The sequence below is a fragment of the Drosophila kikkawai genome, chromosome 3R (assembly GCF_030179895.1).
Source record: "Drosophila kikkawai strain 14028-0561.14 chromosome 3R, DkikHiC1v2, whole genome shotgun sequence".
NCBI lineage: Eukaryota > Metazoa > Arthropoda > Insecta > Diptera > Drosophilidae > Drosophila > Drosophila kikkawai.
In genome coordinates, this window is record NC_091731.1 from 23315943 (window position 1) to 23333226 (window position 17284).

General features: G+C 47.9%; 3 protein-coding genes, 1 long non-coding RNA gene and 1 other non-coding gene across 6 annotated transcripts; 4 read left to right on the plus strand and 1 right to left on the minus strand.

The window, feature by feature from the left end:
* The first annotated feature begins 335 nt into the window (after nucleotides 1-335).
* Nucleotides 336-407, plus strand: TRNAT-CGU (transfer RNA threonine (anticodon CGU)). Its single transcript has one exon. It is a non-coding gene; the product is annotated as a tRNA-Thr (tRNA).
* A 3237-nt stretch (nucleotides 408-3644) lies between these two features.
* On the plus strand, nucleotides 3645-5335 carry LOC138928859 (uncharacterized). Its single transcript, XR_011445257.1, has 3 exons — nucleotides 3645-3781; nucleotides 4280-4552; nucleotides 4643-5335. It is a non-coding gene; the product is annotated as an uncharacterized lncRNA (long non-coding RNA).
* Nucleotides 5336-9605: 4270 nt separating this feature from the next.
* LOC138929026 (uncharacterized) lies at nucleotides 9606-10358 on the plus strand. The gene is made up of 2 exons (XM_070287524.1): nucleotides 9606-9622; nucleotides 9699-10358. The coding sequence occupies exon 2, from the start codon at nucleotides 9951-9953 to the stop codon at nucleotides 10332-10334; it is 384 nt and encodes a 127-aa protein (XP_070143625.1). The 5' UTR covers nucleotides 9606-9622; nucleotides 9699-9950; the 3' UTR covers nucleotides 10335-10358.
* LOC108083746 (RNA exonuclease 1 homolog) lies at nucleotides 10350-13808 on the minus strand. Its single transcript, XM_017179662.2, has 6 exons — nucleotides 13600-13808; nucleotides 12161-13549; nucleotides 11587-12106; nucleotides 10942-11535; nucleotides 10624-10883; nucleotides 10350-10566 (listed from the first exon to the last, which is right to left on the minus strand). Exons 1-6 carry the CDS (start codon nucleotides 13718-13720, stop codon nucleotides 10487-10489), a joined length of 2964 nt encoding a protein of 987 aa, XP_017035151.1. The 5' UTR covers nucleotides 13721-13808; the 3' UTR covers nucleotides 10350-10486.
* A 160-nt stretch (nucleotides 13809-13968) lies between these two features.
* Nucleotides 13969-17223, plus strand: CROT (Carnitine O-octanoyltransferase). 2 transcript variants are annotated; one of them, XM_017179632.3, is made up of 6 exons: nucleotides 13969-14248; nucleotides 14938-15328; nucleotides 15396-16193; nucleotides 16364-16494; nucleotides 16551-16967; nucleotides 17037-17223. In XM_017179632.3, exons 2-6 carry the CDS (start codon nucleotides 14951-14953, stop codon nucleotides 17167-17169), a joined length of 1857 nt encoding a protein of 618 aa, XP_017035121.1. In that variant the 5' UTR covers nucleotides 13969-14248; nucleotides 14938-14950; the 3' UTR covers nucleotides 17170-17223. The 2 variants fall into 2 exon arrangements, with proteins under 2 accessions (XP_017035121.1, XP_017035122.1); XM_017179633.1 differs by lacking the exon at nucleotides 13969-14248 and adding an exon at nucleotides 14412-14545.
* Nucleotides 17224-17284: the final 61 nt, after the last annotated feature.

A 17284-nucleotide genomic window follows, 5' to 3' on the forward strand; every position in this document is an offset into this window, starting at 1 on the left:
AATTTAACAAAAATTAATTTAAATTAAAAAAATTTTTCAGTTTACGCACAGAGTCGTAAAAAGTTCAAGACCAACGACATAAAATCGTGACATCTTTTTTGTATTTCATTATCAGAACACGCAATATCCATATTTTTAATTAGGTGTTTTTTATCCGTTACATGGTATTCCCGTTGATAAAGCAAATGAAAACCCGGATAAAACCAGCCAATCAGAACAGAGTTCTAACGTTTCGCCAGAGCGTTGCCACCTGGCGCAAAAGCGGCTGTTCTGTTATCCAGAATGATCGTAGAGGGCGCTAGCATGTACCGGGTATTTGACGCAGTTTCCTAACAGCCCCTTTAGCTCAGTGGTAGAGCGTTGGTCTCGTAAACCAAAGGCCGTGAGTTCAACCCTCACAGGGGGCAACTATGCGAACATTTATTTTTTATTATTTTATAATTTATTATACTTTTTTTTTAAGTTTAATAGTGTGTTTTACTTATTAAATAATTTTATTTAAGATTTTCTCAGTGGAATTATAAATATAGACTTAGGCTTAGAGTTATCTCAGAAACCTAGAGCTCAACGTATACGTAATGTTTTATTTTTAAACTTTAATATTATTTATTCATCACTCTCTGTGGTTTTAATATTTTTCTTTTCATATTCTCAGCCTCTGCGGGCCTTGATTGCGGCGCTGAGGCCAAAACTGGCCATAACTGGCTGCTGCCTCGATTTCCAATCGATTGCGCCATGTTCGCACTTCATACGATAATGTTGAAGTTTTGCAATTTGCGGCAGTGGAAAGTTGGTCTTTGTGCCCGGACTACGGCTACGGACTCGTAGCTGCTACGGCTACCTCAAGATTTATAGAATATTTTTCTCCGCCGGGTTTGCCTCAGCTCCCACCGATTCGCCAGCAAAGTTTTTTATGTTTTTTGACTTTGGCAAGATTTATGCGGCAAAGTCGCCAGGAGTTTGAGTGTGCTTGCGCATGTTTCGATAATTTGCGTGATTTCTGCATTTATCCGGCCCAGAAACGAGCAGTGCGACTGCCAGGGCGAGTGCGAGTGCATGTGAAAGTGGATCCTGGAGTGGAGCTGGGGGCATCATTAAAACTTGCTGCCACTACAAATGTGGGCCAGACCGCGTCGCCTCTACCGCGGCTGCCACATTTTAAATAATTTTATAATGATTCCGTATTTATTTCAGCTGGCAATTAAAACTGGCTTGCCGTATAAAATATTTACTTGCAATTAGAGCAGCTGCCAAGCCACTCAAGTGCAGCTCAGCCGCGCCTTCGCGGATGCTCGAAGAATTGCGGGAGTACGAGGGAGGACGAGACGGAGGAGAAGGAGCAGGATCAGGACCACCAGAAGGGGGCATCGGGGATGGCCGAGTGTGCGGGGTCGCCATGACAGACACTAATTATGGATTCTGCAATTTGCGACGTGCAGCTAACCGCAAGACATGGCAGCTACACAGGAAGGATGTGCCACAGGACACACCTCACTGCCATTCGCGCTGCCATTTTGCGGTTCTTCGAGAAGAGGGGATTGGCCGCATTCCGCCCCACCTTGGTCAGGGAGACCCGAGAATTAAAAGTTTACCGCAGTGTTGCACGGCGGGAAAAACAAACAAATATTAGCCGAGGCCTTGAGGGACTTTCGCTGCAGTCAATAGTCGGCTTATACTGGAGAGCCACGAAAATCTTTTGGTTTATAATTGCCGTTTATTTTCTTTGGATATCTCTTAGAAAGCTTTCGCCAAGGTTGCAGATATTTTCGAGAGCCCCTTAATTTATATTTTTGGGAAGGTTTTTGCGTATTTAATCATTGGGCATAAGTAATTTTCTCCTAATAACATATATTAACAGTTAATAAATATGTAATATTAAGGGGCTTTTTCCATGTGCACATTCCACAAAATCCTGTGAGGGAGCGGGTAAGGGAAAGGGCCACTGCAGTGGGTCCTGGCAAAAGCGACTAGGACAGGGACACTTTGCAATCACCCTGCCATTAATAAGAAAGTTCGGTGGTTGCCTGCTGGTAATAAGCAAATTGAGATGACAAACTTTATTGTTGATTTGGGGTGCCCCACACACACACACACTCACATACTCACACTCGGTCTCACTCCCTCCAGCTCCAGCCCCCTCTCCCTTGCTCTACCGAGGACTCGGCCCCTAAATGAGTTATTTAAGTAGCACTCGCGCCCCAGTTTAAATGCGCTCGTAATTTGCCTTTGTGCCATCAAAGTTTTCTCCACATGTGTGTACATGTGGCATAGAAACGCACATACCGATGTAAGCTATTAATGTGCCGCTTCCTTGGGAGACGTCCTCGAGCAGAAGGACCCAACCCCCCATCCCCCCTCTCCCGTTAAGTCCGCCAAGTGCGGAGTGTACAAAATGTGTGGCGCACTTTTGAGTTGCCTTCAGTTCGGCATCCGCTCTCCTGCGGTCCTGCTTCTGGGTCTCTGCGCATGTATTTTACTTGGCTAAGTACGTGATTTGATTAGCGCCCAAAAATCCGGGCTCCAACCGGCCCACAAGGCTCCGCAGCCAAGTCGGTAAGTATTTAAATCCGACGTGAAAGTTAAACCCTTGTACCGCTTAACTTTTAATGCTGAGTAACCAAAGCGTTAATAAATATTTTATTGAGATTTTCTGTGTAAGAGCTCTGAGTCCCAAGAAAGGTTTAATTTTTTTTAGAAATCTTAAACTTAAAAAATATGATAGGTAGTGTTAATTGTAATCTTATAATGGCTGTAAAAATATGTTAGTTATATTACAGAGCAGCATTCCATAAAGTTAAGCCTGAGCAGAAGGATTGGCATATATCAAATAATATGTTCTAGAATATACTAATCCATTTAAGCTCTTTCAACTTAGAACTCAATTAATAGCATTGACTCTTTTGTGACAAGTCATGGATATTGCTAAATGGAAATCCTTTGTTGATTGCCGTCGACAAGCGCCTGTTGATGCTGCAAATTATAGCAGACGATTTCTCATTTCATTTTTTCAATCGTCCAGTGTCCGGTGTACATATAGATGCTATAGCTCTTCAGTGCACTGGAATGTCAACAGCTGAATACGTGAGCAAACATAGAAATGGCTGCCATTGACATAACACACACACACACACTCACAAAAGAAGAGAGAGCGGAGAGTCCTGAGAAGAAGTAAACGAGACATTAATGCTATTACGCGCTGCTGTGTGGGTGAGTGTCGCTTGTGTAAAAAGCAACTAATGAAAACGGAAATAAAAACCGCTCGAGGAATGCTGATGACTCTCCAAGGATGGTATTTAATATGCGTAAATGTGTGTGTGCGCCGGGGAACTAAAGAGTGTGTGCAGCTTCTCGGAATTGTGTGTGAAAGTCTCGTGTGGGCAGGAGCTACTCCGGCTCCAGTTCCAGCTCCAGTTCCCTGCCAACCCATTTCGCACGCGCACCCAAGCACTTAGCATCAATTTGGTGGCTCGTCCATAAGACTCGTGGAATGGAGAGAGAATGGAGATGGGGAGAGGGCGGCCTGGGAAGGCAACTCGCCGCAGACAACTAAGTAAAAGCATAAGTAAGGCACATAAATCAAAAATTCAGTGCCGCCTCGCATTGCTGCCTGTCAGTGTGGCACGCACAAATACTCACTCAGTGCCACGAGTCCTGGCCAGCAGCTCCTCCTGCTGTTGGTGTTCCTGCTCCCAGCCCTTCACTTCCCTTCCGCCTGCCCAGAAATTCCTGGCAAAGCGCCGGTCCAGCCCTTGGGCAGAGCAATTACCAGACAAGTACAGAGGTAAGCCCACGGCAAGTCCAAGCTGAACACAATCGAAAACCCAGCTAGCGTGAAATATTAAGGCTCAAGCGGAAAAAGTACACTGCCAGAAATCAAAGACTCCGATAATCAGGACAGGTTTACTTCTAAAATAAGACAGTCTGTTAAAGTATAAACCCAAGATTTAATTTTAAACAAAATTTAAATTACATAAAGCACTTAGTAATAGGACTTACCGGATTACTTTGTCAAAGCTTTATGGCCCAGTAAAGCTGATTAAGAGCCTTGTGGCTGACTTTTAATAATGATTACAAAATTATTATTTATTGATTATTTATTTAAAATATATTCAATATATTTATAAGTTGCATACAAACAAATATTCGTTGCATAACGAATATAACGTTGTAATCCGTTTTCATGTTAATCTTAAATAACATATGGAATACCTAAAATAATCCTTAAAAATTTAATATAATACCACTTAAAGTTTACAAAGAAAATTTTCCCTAAGTGCAGCTAGGACCTTCTCCTGCAAAGGACTTTAACTCGGCCGGGGCTATCCAGTGCGACAGGACAAGGACCGCTCCGTGGCATCTTGTGGGGACGGCACCTGCGGAATGCCGCCGACGCTCGCTGGAATCTCTGTGAAAAATATTTCTATGCACTCCCGGCTTGTCTTATCTAGCTCCTTCTGCTCCTGCTGCTGATGCTGCTGCTGCTCCTTACCCCAAGTCATGGCCATAACTCTGCCAATGCGGGGAGATATATAAATTTGCTGTGGCCAGACAGGTGTGTAATTTATTGATTATTCCGCTAGATATGCTCGCTGCCACGCCCTTTTACCCGCACACTCACACATACTCCCACTCACTTGTTTAGACATTTTGTCATCTTCAATTTGTGTCTGTCACTCCCGGGGCTCCTTCGTCCTGGAGGCAGAAAGGCGCTGGGGCATCCGAGAGTGTGTGCGGTGCATTTCCGAAAGTGGATTACAAGCTGAAGGCACTTGTAATCGCTGTGTTAAGCCAAGATGGCGAGGGACGGAGCCTGGATGCTATTGAACCGAACGGAAACTCCTGCCCTCGACTTGGCAGATGCCACTGGCTGGCAGACTGGTTGGATGGCTCGCTGGATGGGTGCCTGGCTTGGCATCTTCATCTATTTGCCCGGCTCTGGCAGGCGGCGTTTATTAAGTTTTAATTGGATAAGTTATAGATGTTCATGTTGCATAAATTCCGCAAACTCCTTTGTTTTGACACCTCCAACCCAGAGCCAACACCAGCTGCAGATCCCCGGCTGGATTGTGGATTGTGCGGTCGTGCGTCAATAGCTGGAGTACGTGCAGCTCATTTACCTGACCGGCAGAGGATTCCCCCACGGTCCTCCCCATTCCAAGCTCCTCTAACAATTCCTGTCATCCCGACGTCAGCACAATCAATGAAAGTTCATGGGGAATCCCGCTTAATTAATGCCAACTATAAGAACGTTTGCCGAGCTCATTTTCATTATATAAACGCAGCGCAGCGCAGCCACTTTGATTTCCATACACCATAAGAAAAAACAAAACAAAAGCAATAAATATACAAAAGCAGCGAAAAACAAAGGCGGCGAGCAGGGAAAACAAAGAAAAACATTTTACTGGCTTGTCGCTGCCTTTATTGCCGCCTAATCGCAATGGACCTCGCCGAAGTTGTTCTTTTTCCAGGCTGCACTAAGGCGGCATCATCAGTCATGCTACTTCATTATTATCGCTGACACCGCCACCTATCCCTTCTCCCAGCCCTGCAGACACCCTAGCCCCGCCTGTCGCTTATAATTCATTTCTATTGTGTCCCGGCTGAAAGTCCTTTTTGATCCAGCAGACTTATTTGTCTTGAGGAAACTCGCAGTAAAATTGCTTTTCCTACTACGCGCTCAGTTCCTGTTGCCGCTTGTTGCGCTCCGGCTCTGCAGAGCTGGAGAGCTTGAGAGCTGGAGCTGACGCAACTTTCCCATTGTCTTGGCGCCTTTGTGAGGGCGAGGAGTGGCCAAGTCCTGGGTATCGGTGTTAATAGACGCCTGGCACGCCGGACTCGCCTGCAACAAGCATCAGCATCAGCAACAGAAAATAACAGCAGGAACTGCGTCAGCATAGACACACTGAGGGAAATACTATAGACTAGTAGATAGATATTAATCCTTATGCTTACTATTACAATTTCCATAATTACCTTGCAACATTGTGTTTGTTAAAAGCTTTCAATGTTTAATTACTTTTTTTTTAAAGTAAAGATGCATAATTACCCCACTTATTTTGTACAGTGCCTCATCCTCAGCAGCGGAGCCTTCAAGTTGGCTCTTCATTTGTCGCTTTGTGCTTATTGTCATTGCGCCCGGCTTCATTTTCTTGTGATTAATGTCGTCATTAACTGCAATTAACTTTTTTAGTTGCCAGCCGCGACAAATCTTTGCCGTTTTTGCCTGAACTTTGGTCGCCAACTTGACTGGCATGTTGAGCAATGTCAATTCGAGTCCTCCGCTTCATCCTTCACTGGACGTCATCAGTCATGTGCGCGTGTGTGTGGGTGCACGAGCGACAACTTAATAGTTTTTGCCCTAATTATTTGTCAAGCATTCTGCTAATGGCCTGGGCCGACCTTCCACCTCCCACCGCTTCGCAGTTTTTGGACAAAAAAAAATATAAGGGGCCAGCCATTTTCAGCTAACGAATCTTCCATGCACTCGACAACTCATTGGGGAAATCATTCCAAGCGGGTATCCAAGTTCACTTTCGTCAAGAGAAGCATTACATTTCAGTTTGAGAGAAACATGTTTTAAGTTTTATTTCTTATAATGATAAGGAAAACTTTACCAATAAATAGTAGTTCCCAATATTCCTTTTAAAATAATGCCAAGTTTGTAGCCGTGTGATAGAACCAAGTCAAGTTTTCCCTTGATTTCGCCAGTCCCCAGTCAGAGTAATTCCACTCCAGGCAAGTGCACAAAAATGTCCTGCTAAGTACGAAATAAAAGCGTTACGTGTGTGTTCTGACGTGCACTTGCCGGAGTCGTAAACTGGCCGACTTCCCCGTGGAGTCGCGGGCGTAACTATGACTGTGACTGCGACCCAGCGAACTTATGTACGGCTAGGTATTTACAACGTGGACGCACGCGTGCTCCGCTTGCCTTCACCGGCGGCTGCGCAGCCTAGAATTATGCTACAAATTTTATAATTTCACACCTAAAACAGGGAGTGGGCGTGCGAGTGTGAGCGGAAGAGCAGCATCCAAAACGGAAATGGCTCGTAAAACAGCGGCAAACGGCATTGAGAAGTTTTACGCCACCTTTTTGGCTTTGTTGTTTCCCGGCCAGAATATCCGCCATGGTACTTTGCTTTTTTCGGATATTTTTTTAGTGCCACACCGAAAGCACACATACTCGGGCCCGCAGCTGGGACTCTAGCTTGCATTTTTGTGTTTTAACTTTCTTACAATAAAGTGATGTTATCTTGAGCTTGCCAGCTACTTTGCGGCTTAGGCAACAGGCGTCGTGTAGGCCAAGATGGGCAAGATGGCTGGTGGTTGGTGGTTGGTCCTCGGCGTTCGGCGCATGGTGCTGTTTGGTGGGCGGTGGTTGACAGGATCTAGGGGAAATTACTCTGTGCTTTATCGTGCATATAAATCTATTTGCTCAGGTGTTTTTAGCTGCTAATATGTTTGTGATGACTTTATTTTGCGTTTACCGCCAGCTTTGGCTCTTGGCTCCCGGCATTGCTTTGCCAGCTTTCTTTATTTTTCCCTCGTTCCTCCCACGCTCGCACTTTTCCTTTCCCATTGCCTTTAGCCACCTTATTTAGATTGGCAAGGGCGACGGCAGCTTAGCCGTTTCTTGTTTTTTTTTTCGTTTTCAGACTGTTTTTTGGTCTGTGTAAAAGTTGTAAAAAGGTTTTCGCCCAAACCAGATGCGCTGCAGGCTTAGTCCCGAAAAGAAAAAAAAAAAAAGCAAAAATAAATTCCAGCATAACTCGCTCGCCAAGGCTCGCTTTAATATTTCTGCAACAGAGCATACGCGGTGGCGTATGCGCAATTTGGTTAAATACGTGACGAACCCTCCGCAAATTAAAAGGGGCCGGGCATTAAGCTAAATGTTTAAAGCACTTAACCGCCAGGCATGTTGTCATCAGGCGGAATGAAATATTCATGGACGACAGCAGGGCCAATATGCAGGCTCCAGGGCCTACAAAACACCCGGCAAGCTTTTAAGCCTTTTTATAATGCCATGCCCCAACTATGTATGTAGAACTAGACCAGGTAGCACACACGCACAGCACTGCTGTCGTCGCGACCGCACAGCATTTACTCAAGGGATTAACTGTAAAGATCTTAATGCCTCTATTTCGACGGTCTTAAGTAAACTTCCGACCAGGCCGAGCCGAGCCCCAACAACAATGTGTGACAAGTCAAGCAGCACCGAACCGTTTCCTCAATCCTCCTCCTCCTTCTTTTCCGCCTCCCTAGCCCAGCTTCGTTCCCACAACATAGTACCCCTTGGTTTTTGGCTTTTTATTTGTGTTTGTATTTGGCCCAGTGTTTGTTTTGCCCACTGGCTCCACTCATGCCGCCTTCTGCTTCTGTGGAATCTGCACTGAGAGAAATGTGCATTTATTTACCTTAGATATTGGGCCCGGGCTCTGGGCTCCGGGATAGAGGAATTTGTTTATGCTTTGTGTTTCGTTGCGTTCAGCAACAGGATCACCAATGATCAGTAATCAATGATCATGTTTTTCATATTAAAAATAGCATAAATTCAAGGTAAGAAAATATATTAGGAAATAATTCTAAAAATGGTTTTTCTAATACCTATTATATTTCTTTAAAATTGTTTCGCCTGTAGCTGAGATTCCAGCCTGCTGCTACTCTGGTTGCTAAGCCTCAAGCAGCACTTCCGCATCCTTGTTTGTGTGTGCTCTGCTGTGGCCATTGGGTCTGCTCCTCATACTGGGCCACATATGCACATTGTCATTGCCAAGTACCACTAATATTATTTACTTTTCGTTAGGTTGTGTGTTGTTGTGCCAGCTCAATAGATAAACACGTGTCGCCATCAGCCATTTCTTCGGAGAATGGGTAAGGGGTCTAGCCGAGAACCCTTCCCACTGCCATTCACTGACATCCCTCCTGTCATTTGCCCGAGTCCTGCCGATGGCAAAAATTACGCCAAATTAAGTGCCGGAACTTTGCCGGCATTCTTTTAGCGCCGTTCAATAAGCCAAACTTTTCCGGGACCGAGGAAAACAGAGAATTATAAAACGTTAAAATTGAAAAATCATGCCGCCGCCACGGAGAGCAACAAGAAGCGAACATCCAGATGTTGCCCACGGCCAGCCGACATGGCCGAGTGTAATTGAAAAATATAAAGTATCGCCGCAATCTGATTAAAATTACATTTAAATAATAACAACAAGAACAGGAGGGGAAACTGGAAACTGTTGGCAACACCGGGCCACGGCCACAAGGAATACTCTGTGACGTGCGTCAAGCACGAAACTTGCAATTACAGTTTGTAACGCGGTTCGGCCAGGTAAAAAACTTTACAAAACTTTCGAATTGCTTTTATTGAATTGTTATTGATAGCGAAATGGGGGAAAAATCAAAGGAAATTTTTCAAAACAAATTAATAATGGAAAATTTAAATCAAAAGAACCTTTGATTTTATTTTATTTATCAACAAAGTTCATATTTGTTGCAGCCTAAAATTTGAATTATAAAAAAAATAGTTTACCTTTCACAAAAAAATCTAGTAATATATTTTAATGTCGGCAACTATCGCAAAAAAGCTTTAAATAGTGATTACTCTGACAATTGTTCTAAACGTCAAAAGGTAACCCTGCAGCCAAAATACTTATTTCACATTTCCTCTTCCTGGAGCTAGCACGATGTTGTATTACTTAATCAAGTTCTTCCATCTGTTTAAACAGGAGCCGCTGCAGATTTTCGGCCACTTCCGGAGCCTGTACGCGGAGTGGAGTGAGGACCACCGAGGCCAGCTGGTGAATGAAGTACTGTATGTGGTCCCCTCTGGTGTGCCGATCGACCACTGCCCGCCACAGCCACTTGAGCTTGAGGGCAATCAGATTATCCTCGTCCCCGGCCATGTTGCGCGCATCTTCTGGCATTTAAACAATGCCAAGTACTCGATTGACCTTGCCATGTATGCAATTGGTTCGACTGAGATTTTGAATGCCTTGATCGCGGCCGCCAGACGCGGAGTACGGGTCCGTTTAGCCACGCAGACAAACAGGAAGAATATGAACGAAAAGTTCCCCGACATTTCTGTGCGTCGATTGCCAACGCTGATAAACACACTGATGCACAACAAATTCTCCGTTATCGACGGCTATCTGAGCCTGCGTGAGCTTCTGCCAAAAGGCGCCAAGGAGCCAGTAACAGTTTGTGTGACCGGATCCTTTAACTGGGTCAACTACCTCGACAGCTGTGACGACATCTTCATCACCAGCGCCCCGCGCATCTGCAAGAGCCTGGAACAGGAGTTTCACTACATCTGGAATAACTGTGCTTTTATCAAGCATTAAACTTGATAATAGAGAAACATTTTACACACTGTTCGTTTATTTGGGGGTCTAAGACTTTGATTACGGGATGAACGCAGTATACATATTAACAGATGTATGTAATGCTTTTGAACCGATTGCTTCTGGCAGAGGAGGCGACCAGCGGGAGCAGCTCAGCTTATTTTGTTGCGCAGATAGAACTTGATCAGTTGAATGCACACCTCCGCATCCTCGGCACTATCGTGGCCGGCCTCTGTGGAAACGAAGTAAGTATTATTTGGGTGAATTCAGAACCCTGTGGAGCACTCACCATTCTCCTGTATGATGCGCTTCAGGTGCTCAATGCACAGCGTCTTCAGAGCGCGCTTCTTGGGCGGCCCCATCTTGTGGGGGAAGAGCACCGAGGTGTCCACAACTACGTCGTGGATGATCTTCAAAGCCTTCAGATCGCTCTCCAGGCTGTGGCCCACCAGCACGGTTCTGGCATGAAACATGGACATCAGAACGGCCTGTACATCTCTTAGAGTGCGCGTCTGAGTGGAGAGCATGGCCTCCGTGATACCAGAGTAGCTGCAATAGATTATTTCGCTAAGTATCAAATTCGCATTCCGAGCCATCAGCTACCTACGTGGTATTATAGTCCACAATCTGGTTGTCCGGCTTGACCAGAGCATCGTAGACGCTGCGCCCGGTGATGTCCACCACTGTGACGCGGGTCAACTCTATGCCGTGCGTGGTATAGCACATCTCGCAGTCCAAGGCGAAGATATCCTTCTTGGTGGGAACGTATTCCTCCTCTCGTTCGATCGTCTTCACAAAACAGGTGAGCTTGTCCGGGTCGTAGTAGTCGCTGACGTGGTAGTTGGCGTAGGTGCAGCCCGGAGTGCCCGCCGGCTGCTGGCAGCATCGGTGCTGATTGTCGGTGAATCCTCGTCGATACCCAGTGCTCTTGGGATGATAGTTACACATGTCGGCTCCGTGCCGATCGTAGATGTCCAGGCTGAACACCTTGCCGCAGCGGGAGCAATACCGTTCGCTCTCGTTGGGTCGCCGGTTGGGACGGCAGGCGCGTATCACTGCCGAGCCGCGCTTAGCCCCCGGGCGGGGATATCCGTTCTCCACCAGTTGCTCGTCCGTGAGGCGCAAATCAAACACCATTTCGTAGGCTTTCTGGGGATCTAAAGCGTCGAAAGGTTCACCGCTGCCCGAGAACCCGAGTTTTCTGCAAGAAATTATAATATTAACTGAGGAAAACCTAAGTGCAATAACCTACTCCTTCTTCTCGACGCTCCAGGATGTGGTAAGGGCCCGCTTGCCGCCCAGCATCATCTCGTGGGAGACCGTCTTGCAGGCCGCACTTGGCCGGTTACCAGCCTCGACAGCCTCCTTGCGCAGCTTGTTGATCGCCAGCATGCAGCTGTTCTTGTAGATGGCTGCCGTGTTGCATTTCTTGAACACGGCCAGCTCCTCCACCTGCGCCCGCTCCCAGGCATCGGTCAGATTCGGATAGATAACGGTGCAATGCTTCACCATCATCTCGTAATACTGTGTGCGCACGTTGTACGATATTTTGGAGCTGCGCGGCTCCAGCACGGTCGGCTTCTCGGCATTGACGCCATTGGCTGCCGGGGCACTCTTGTCTAGGGCAACCGTTGACTTGTGGGCCACCCGACCGGTGCCTTTAAAGGACTGGGCAGGTGTGAAGGCGGGTTTCTTTTCGGCTTGCAGCTCCTCGATCTTCTTCTTGGCTCGAGCTATGGCCACAATGTTGGCCACAGGAGCAATGCTTCGAGCTGAAAGTATTAAAAAATGAAATACTTAAATTGTAGAAAGTTTTTTTTACTCACCTGTACGAACGGGCGGAGTCAGGGCGCTGCGCGAGATTAGCGGTGTGAGATTTGAGTTGACCTGGGCCTGACGGAGCTCTTCCTGCGCCTTTCGCACCCGCTCCTGGGCCTGACGCAGTTGCTCGCTAGCTGCCGCCGCCTGCAGCCTCTCCTGGCGGCGAATTTCCGCTCGGCGATCGAAAATCGCCTGCATCGCATTGCGGATATGATTCGGTTTGCCCACTGCCGGTGCTGGCGCCGCTACCGGCCTGCTTTTGTCCGCGTTCTCATGGGCCACCCGCCTCTTCTGCAGCGCCGCCGTTACCGCCTCTGTGTAGGTATCAATGTCTGGGGATGGAGCTTTACGTTTGCGGGAGCTACTGGGAGCGTCTCCGCTCTCACCGTCGGCTTCGGATTTGTGCATTTGGGCAAACTTGGTCTCCAGCTCGTCGAAAATCATCTCACACTGGCGCACGATCTCTCCCTCGGAGGTGTCCACTTCAAAGTCGAAGTCCAGTTCATCAAGGTCATCAGCAGCTTTGTCTTCCTTTTCGGCTTCCGGCTCCCTCTTGGAGGGGCCATTGCCGGTGTTGGAGCTCTTGCTGGTTGAGCTGGAGCTGCTCTTCGACTTGGAGCGGGAGCTCGAGGAACTGGAGTTGTCTGGGCGACTCTTCGAATCAGATGACGAGGAGCTGCTCTTGTGTCTGCTCTCTGAGGTCTTCTCATCGCGCTGCTTGTCGCTGCTAGAGGATTTTTTATGGGTGGACGAGGAGGAGGAGGACGACGATTTGTGTCGGGAGGAACTAGAACTGGAGGTATGGCGCTCCTTCGAGCGATCTTTGTCACTGTGCGATGACTTGCTCTTGTGCTTTGCCTTGTCCTTTCTTTCCTTGTCCTTGTCCAGGTCCTTGTCCCTTTTCTCCTTCCTTCCCATCTCCTTGTTCTTGTCTTTGTCTTTGGCTTTCTCTTTGTCCCTTTCCCTTAACTTGTCATTATCCCGATCCTTGCTAGACTTGTGCTCACGGCCATGCCTGTCCCTATGATCCACTTTCTTCTCCTTTTCTTTTTCTATCTCCAAAGCCAATGGCGCTTCCTCGATCTCAATCTGGATCTGCTCGTCGATCTCCTTCTCGAGAACCGCCTGCCAGTCGTCGTCGTTGCCACCACCGTCTCCATTTTTGCCGCCCGGCTGGGCGGGCACATACGTCGGGGCACTGTCCACGGCCACATCCGGCTTCTTCTTCGCCGGAGAGGCGTCCAGAGCCGGCTTCTCCGGATGGTACTCCAGGTTATTCTTCTTCTTCGGGGCGCACAGCGGGATGTGGGGCAGGGGCAGGGAGAGCAGCTTGGGCGCCGGCTTGTACTCCGGAACGGGAGCGGGTTCCGCAAGCGGAGCAGTCTCCACATCGTCTGTAAACCGGAGGCGGTAAGTAATGATGAAATTAGCGGCTAGCTCTCACCTTTGCGGGCGTGCTTGAAGTGGCAGAAGGGACGACGGCAGGCCACCGCGTCGTCGGGGCCGTCCTTGCCATCAAAGTACGGGCAGAGGAAGTCCTTGAACAGCCCAGTAGACGGCAGCATTCCGGAAATCGCCGGGTTTGCAACAAATCGAGGCCGCTCTATAAACAGCGTCCAAACTCTATTTATTTATTCTCGGACGCAGTAGGGATTCCCTAGTAGGGAAACATGAATTGCAGCGGCTGGCCACACTGCGATTTGCCTAGCTGGAGCTAGCTGAGAACAGTTAGCAGCTGTTCCCAGTCAGCTGTTTTTCCAGCGCTGCCAACTTGGGTATATTTTAGCGACCTATCTGCGGTCACATTGTGGCTTTGTTTATAAAAAAGAATTTGTGTCAACAATTATTATTAAGCACTATTGTTGAGCTTATTTATCACTTAGTGTTATTAGAAGCACAACACATTGTTACCTTTAATTGGCCTGGCAAAGTTCCCATTGGGTCTGTTGTCTGTAAACAATGGCCTTGGGATTAAATGATAAAATCTTTAATTAAAACATTTATCAAGTGGCAAAGTTATCCACGATAGCTGCAGAAGCGCATTGGGTTCGCCAGATTGGGAACTGCATGCCGCCGGCGAAAGTACAGCTCAGGTACAAAATTCATTGTTTATCTCCATATTGGATTGGTATGAATTCACCAGAATCTAAATAACAATTATCAAGGGGCTTATCAGACGCCGGCTATGTCTGCGCGCTGGAGGTACTGATGATTGGGTCAATATGCCGCCGCCGCCGACGCCCTTATCGAACTGAGTCAGGTGGGCGTGGGAGGCGATCCCAAGCGGAGGTGTGCTGGGGTATGGACTCCCGGTAGGCGGTTAGTCGAGCAACGGCAGTCTGGCGCTACGGGTGTCTCCGGCAAACGTAATTATTCCAACGAGTCCAAAGGTCAGTTGCCCAGTGGTTTACGAGCGTCTTGGGAATATAAATATTTATGAAGCATATAAATCCGGCTGAGAAGAACGGACTTTGTACGTCTGATATTCGAGGGTGACGATAATCCACCGAGGAAAAGATCGCTTTGAATTTTGCCATGCACACCTCAGAATTGCATATCCGATTGCCACAATTATTCTATAGTTTTTGTTATATCTTCCTGCGTAAGGGATTATTGTCTTTATGGAAATTTCACCATAATTTGCGTGCAGAACTTTGGACCCGCTGACCGCAAAAGTGATACCCGATATGATTGGCTTCTAATCTCGACATAGACCTCTATTGGTGGCCACCACAAGCAAACTGGAAGTCTAATCTCGACACACGCCTGTTTACCCCCGCAGATAAGCCACCACGATGGATCGGACCAGTCTATACTTTCAGGGCAAGGATGACAAGAATACCTTCGATTTCGATGAGACGCTGCCCCCGCTGCCTCTGCCCGAGCTGAAGGACACCATGGAGCGATACTACGCTTGCATCCAGCCCTTCGGCACCAAGGAGGAACTGGCCCAGGCTCGTCGGGCCATTGATGAGTTCCAAAACGGCGTGGGCATTAAACTGCATGAGCAGCTCAAGAAGCGGGAGGCCAGCATGAAGAACTGGCTGGGCACATGGTGGGAGGACTACGGGTACCATTTGATCCGCATGCCGCTGCTGCCCTATCAGCTAATGTCCATGCCCGCGCAGCTGGAGATGGTGGGCGTGCCCGAGACCCCGGAGTACATGCTCAAGGTGAGCCGATTGGAGTGCATTCACCGATAGACTTTGGAACTCGTTTTATGTTTATTTATTTGCGCAGAGCCTCGCCCGTCACATCCATCACTGTCTGGAGTTCTGGGACCTCACTCGCACGTCCAGTATCAAGCCGCTCTCCTCGAACGGTGGGAAGATCAAATACTCTTCCGCGCTGTACAAGCACTTCTTCTCCACCTGTCGCGTTCCGGGGGTAGAGCAGGATCACATCGAAAAGCATTTCCTAACCAAAGATGAGGGAAAGACGCCCTCGCACATCCTCATCTCCGGTAAGGGCAGGCAGTTTATCCTGAACTGTGTGCACGAGGACGACACTATCCTCACGGCACCCGAAATCCTGGTGGCCCTGCAACGGTTGCGCAGCATCTTGGACTATGAACCCGAAGGCGATTGTGTCCCTATGCTGAGCCACGATGATCGCACCACTTGGGCCAACAATCGCAATCGCCTGATGGAGGTATCCGAGGCCAACAAGGAGACACTGCTGCTGGTGGAGAGCGCCAGCATGGAGATTTGCTGGTACGAACAGTCGCCCAAGGACTACGAGGAGTCCTCGCAGCTGGGCCTCTTCGGTGACCTGCATTCCCGGTGGGCGGATCGCAGCAGCAGCATTATCGCCTTCCGCAACGGACGCTTCAACTGGACGGGTGAGCACAGTTGCTACGACGGCACTGTCAGCATTAGCTTTGCCACTTTTATGCAGCTGAGCTTCATGGAGGTGCCTGAGCCGGACTGGACGGAGGCCGAGCACTCGAGCGTGGCTGAGATCAAGGAGCTCCACTTCCAGCTGGATGACTCACTGAAGAGCGAGATTAAACGAGTCCGCCAGGAGGTCGAGGATAGGGTAAGTGAAGCATAAAGCGACTGAAGGAATCACTTTTAATGGCTCCCGAAATTTGATTAACTTCAAGAGGGGGGAATACATGAAAACTGCCAGAATTTTGGCATTTTTCATGTTTCCCCCTATATCTTTAATATCCTCAATTAATTTTGAAAATATATTTCATTCCTTAGGGCATTGATGTAACAGTCACCTTCACTGTGTTCGATGATTACGGCAAGGAGTTCATGAAAAAACACCGCCTGCACCCGGACTCCTTTGTGCAAGTCGTCATGCAGTGGACCTACTATCAGTTGCATCAGGAGTAAGTAGTCTGCCTGACTTGAGATCCCCACTGGGAGCTAATGAGCTGCCTTTCAGAATTGCTCCCACCTATGAGACCGCACTTATGCGTCAGTACTACAATGGACGAACGGAGACGTTGCGTTCCTGCACTGGCGCTGTGGCGAACTTCTTGCGGGCTTCGTCCAACAAGCAGATGGGAGACATGGCCCTAGCCAGGGCCTTCCGGGCCGCCGTAGATGACCACAAGCACTTCATGAACGAGGCGCGAAAGGGAAATGGCATCGATAGACACCTCTTTGGACTCTGGTGTGCGGCATACGAGAACAAAATGGACATTCCCGCCTTCTACGACGATCCCATGTACGCGAAGAGTGGCGGCGGAGGCAACTTTGTGCTCTCCACCAGCACCCTGGGCTTCACGGCCAACGTGGGCTATGTGGCGCCCATGCTGTTCGACGGATACGGCGTCTTCTACTCAATAACCTCTGATGCGTAAGTATAGAATACTTGAAGTTATATCCTTTTAATCATAAATAATTTTTATGTTTTTCCTCGGGCCAGCGTGTACATCAATACCACCGCATATCGGGATAGCATCAAGACAAGCGCCCGCAAATTCAATCATATGTTCAAGGATTCATTCCGACGCATTAGCGTTCTCTTGGAGCAGCTGGCCAAGGAGTCAAAGCTGTAGAGATTTACCTAGTATTAAGGCAGAATTAAATCTGAAAACATTTTATCATCCAAAGGACTTTTCTTGATTTCAATTAATAGGAAGAGTTTTTGGGATTCCCCTTGTTCCTAAAGTC

Bases quoted from the DNA above. Each gene is read 5' to 3' on its own strand.
- LOC138929026 (XM_070287524.1), top strand. From the start codon at position 9,951: ATGTATGCAATTGGTTCGACTGAGATTTTGAATGCCTTGATCGCGGCC.
- LOC108083746 (XM_017179662.2), bottom strand. From the start codon at position 13,720: ATGCTGCCGTCTACTGGGCTGTTCAAGGACTTCCTCTGCCCGTACTTT. The intron at 13,550-13,599 runs GTGAGAGCTAGC...TCCGGTTTACAG, and splicing joins CTTCAAGCACGCCCGCAAAG to ACGATGTGGAGACTGCTCCG. The intron at 12,107-12,160 runs GTGAGTAAAAAA...TAATACTTTCAG, and splicing joins GACTCCGCCCGTTCGTACAG to CTCGAAGCATTGCTCCTGTG.
- CROT (XM_017179632.3), top strand. From the start codon at position 14,951: ATGGATCGGACCAGTCTATACTTTCAGGGCAAGGATGACAAGAATACC. The intron at 16,194-16,363 runs GTAAGTGAAGCA...TTCATTCCTTAG, and splicing joins GCCAGGAGGTCGAGGATAGG to GGCATTGATGTAACAGTCAC. The intron at 16,495-16,550 runs GTAAGTAGTCTG...GCTGCCTTTCAG, and splicing joins TACTATCAGTTGCATCAGGA to AATTGCTCCCACCTATGAGA.